Genomic DNA, 2692 nt, shown 5'->3' on the forward strand with positions numbered 1-2692 from the left:
TTTGTGTTCTGCAGAAGAAAGAATGTTATACATCTGGGATGCCATCAGGGTGAGTAGCCTAAACTATGACAGAATTTTCATTTTTGGGTGAACTATTCTTTCAACTTGACACTGCGTCTAAAAAACGTCATCAGCCTCCTGCTTTTGTATTCCTAATTGCTCTCATTGTTGAATCGGATGTCTCGCCATCTCGTAAATATACAAAAGCTTTGAGAGGTAACCCTGCATCGCCCGGCTGTCTCCCGGGGAAACGGTCCGGGTAAACAAGAGAGGCAGCGAATCTCCGCGCAACCGGGTGGCAGCAGCAGCTCTCCTGTTGCGATTGGCGTGCGTGACACGTCCATGTGCCTCTGACTGAACATAACAAGGATAAGTTGAGGCACCACATGAAGTTTGGAGAGAATTTTCAGAGCTAAATAAGTCAAAATGTATGTCACAGTAGCTTAAAATATATCTACGTTTGTATTTGATTGACAAGTTTAAAGAGTTCTGTGCTGTAAGTGATGGATAGAAAAGGGAACATGCGGCGCGCCACATCGGCTGGATACCGTTTACCAGACCGACCAAACGGTCCTCTCGCCTCGCAGTCCTCCGTCTCAGTGTTCAGGCATTCAGGGGGCAGGACACGAAACACCGAGACACAGGAGCACGACGATGACACCCGAGACCCGGTAAAGCAGGACCAGGTCTGGAGAGAGTTTGTGCGCGCCGAGCGAACCGGAGTGATGGAATGGTAAAGGAACGTCTTTTAAGTCATTTTCTTGGAAATGTAAAGGAATTGCCGTTTTGTCTCTCACTTTCTTTGGAGTTACGTTACTAATCTTTTCTGTCACCACTGAAATGTGCCATTGTTCGACCCGTTATTTGATACGGGACTGATTGCGGCTGACCAGGCGCCCCCTGGACGGTGTGCATTACGGTTATCTCTTGTGCTTTCCTCATTATATAAAGTCGTGGTTATTGTACACAAAACGCATACCATAAATCGTCATATCTTATAACATCAGACTATTCCAATTACGTTGCTAAATCAATAATTGCATGGTGATGTCTCGAGAAAGTAATATCATAAAAATGCTTAATGGTCTTTGTTTTATCACAGGGAGAAGAACTGGAGTTTCCTCAAGAACTTTGACCAGCTGGTAAGGTAGCCGCTTATCAGAGATAAGTATGGCAATAATCAAAAATGGTTGCTGATAAGTTTGTTTTTGTTTGTTTTTTACAATATGCCTATTGCTAAGGAATATAGATTTTATTGTCCATAATCATATGTGTTACTAGTCCCTATCCAGGACATATGTGAATCTTTTCATGTTCGTTTCAATCACATTTGCCATAACATCTCAAGTATTCTATAAACAACTTTAATCTCCATTGTGATTGGATAGGTCAATGTGAGCCCACTTTGAAAAATGTTCATAACAAATATAGTCGCCCCACTTAAGAAAAGAAATGTGTTTAATTGAGGCCTTTAGCCCCTGCTAAACAGGTGTTTAGGAAAGTACTGTGGTAGTTTTTGTTGTAGTGTTTTGGAAAAGCCTTTTACCTGGGGGGCATTAAGCCCCATTGTACCCTTTGCTTTGTTGTCATTTGTGGGGAAAACACTTATGATGCTTAAACACACTTCTGAATTATCGTAATAGATTTAGACATGCAAATGTCTACTAATTATACTTTCTAAAAGAAAGTATAATTAGACTTTTTTGGTTGTGCTAAGTGCTTCATCAATGGTTTAATTACTCACTCAAAACACATTAAATACATTCATTTGCTGCCACTTATAAAACTTCATCTATGCAACCAAGTGAAATACATTAAAGACCTGCACATCTTAAAGTGTTTTTGGGAGCTGAAACCCTCTAAGATTGTAACCTAGAATTACTTCTGGTCCATAAAATAACTTAAAAGGTCAAACAGAGGGAATGGGATCTTGAGGTTGGAGCTCAAGTTTGAGAAACCAAATTAATTGGTACAGAATTTCACTAGCCATTATTATTTTTTCCTACTTGAACGGTGTCAATTAATGTCAGTTAAACTGAGATTATATAAAAGCAGGTGCAACTCTGCTTTTAATATATAGTACCTGATTGACCTTTTACGTTACCTTATAAAATTATGTAATTTTAAAAAAACTTTTATACTTAAAGATATCATTGATCAATATTTTCAGATGAATATGTTCAAGGTGAATTTTTACAATGAGAGTACCGCATTATTAAGCCTATATGTTCTTTTTAATTTTGTTATATTTCACTTGTCACTCTCACAGGGTCGTCCACGAACAGAAACTCCTCTCCCCAGCTCTACGTCTTTGTATTCAGATAGAGTCCCGAACACTAGTAACCAAATGTTTGGCAGTGGCTTGTACACTGAGCTGGGCAAGGAGCTGATTCGCATGGACAATCTGCTAATCCTGACAACAAACCACCGCAAGACCAAAAGAAATCCAGAGATGCAACCTAGCTGAAGTTTACCATGCACAGGGTCTGTAAAGAAACACTCCCTATAGTGTCCCAACATAGATTTGTTCCATTCTCTAGAGATTGTCCCTTGAGTCTTTCTGTTTGTCTTCTTGTCTCTCTGTCAACAACTACTGTGATGTTGCCAACCTCTGAATACCAGGTTGTGTGTGTGTGTGTGTGTGTGTGTGTGTGTGTGTTTTCACAGTGTGGCAGATGAGAGCTTAGGTGAA

At 40.0% G+C, this 2692-nt stretch overlaps 1 protein-coding gene across 1 annotated transcript; it reads left to right on the forward strand.

Moving 5' to 3' along the window:
* Positions 1 to 379: 379 nt before the first annotated feature.
* On the forward strand, positions 380 to 2692 carry LOC127618232 (uncharacterized protein C2orf50-like). The gene is made up of 3 exons (XM_052090575.1): positions 380 to 733; positions 1103 to 1142; positions 2270 to 2692. The coding sequence occupies exons 1-3, from the start codon at positions 504 to 506 to the stop codon at positions 2465 to 2467; spliced, it is 468 nt and encodes a 155-aa protein (XP_051946535.1). The 5' UTR covers positions 380 to 503; the 3' UTR covers positions 2468 to 2692.

The sequence above is a fragment of the Xyrauchen texanus genome, chromosome 24, assembly GCF_025860055.1.
Source record: "Xyrauchen texanus isolate HMW12.3.18 chromosome 24, RBS_HiC_50CHRs, whole genome shotgun sequence".
In the NCBI taxonomy this organism is placed as follows: Eukaryota; Metazoa; Chordata; class Actinopteri; order Cypriniformes; family Catostomidae; genus Xyrauchen; species Xyrauchen texanus.

Coding starts and splice junctions, on each gene's coding strand:
- LOC127618232 (XM_052090575.1), top strand. CDS start 504: ATGGATAGAAAAGGGAACATGCGGCGCGCCACATCGGCTGGATACCGT. Junction 734..1,102: donor CGAACCGGAGTGATGGAATG/GTAAAGGAACGT, acceptor GTTTTATCACAG/GGAGAAGAACTGGAGTTTCC. Junction 1,143..2,269: donor TCAAGAACTTTGACCAGCTG/GTAAGGTAGCCG, acceptor TCACTCTCACAG/GGTCGTCCACGAACAGAAAC.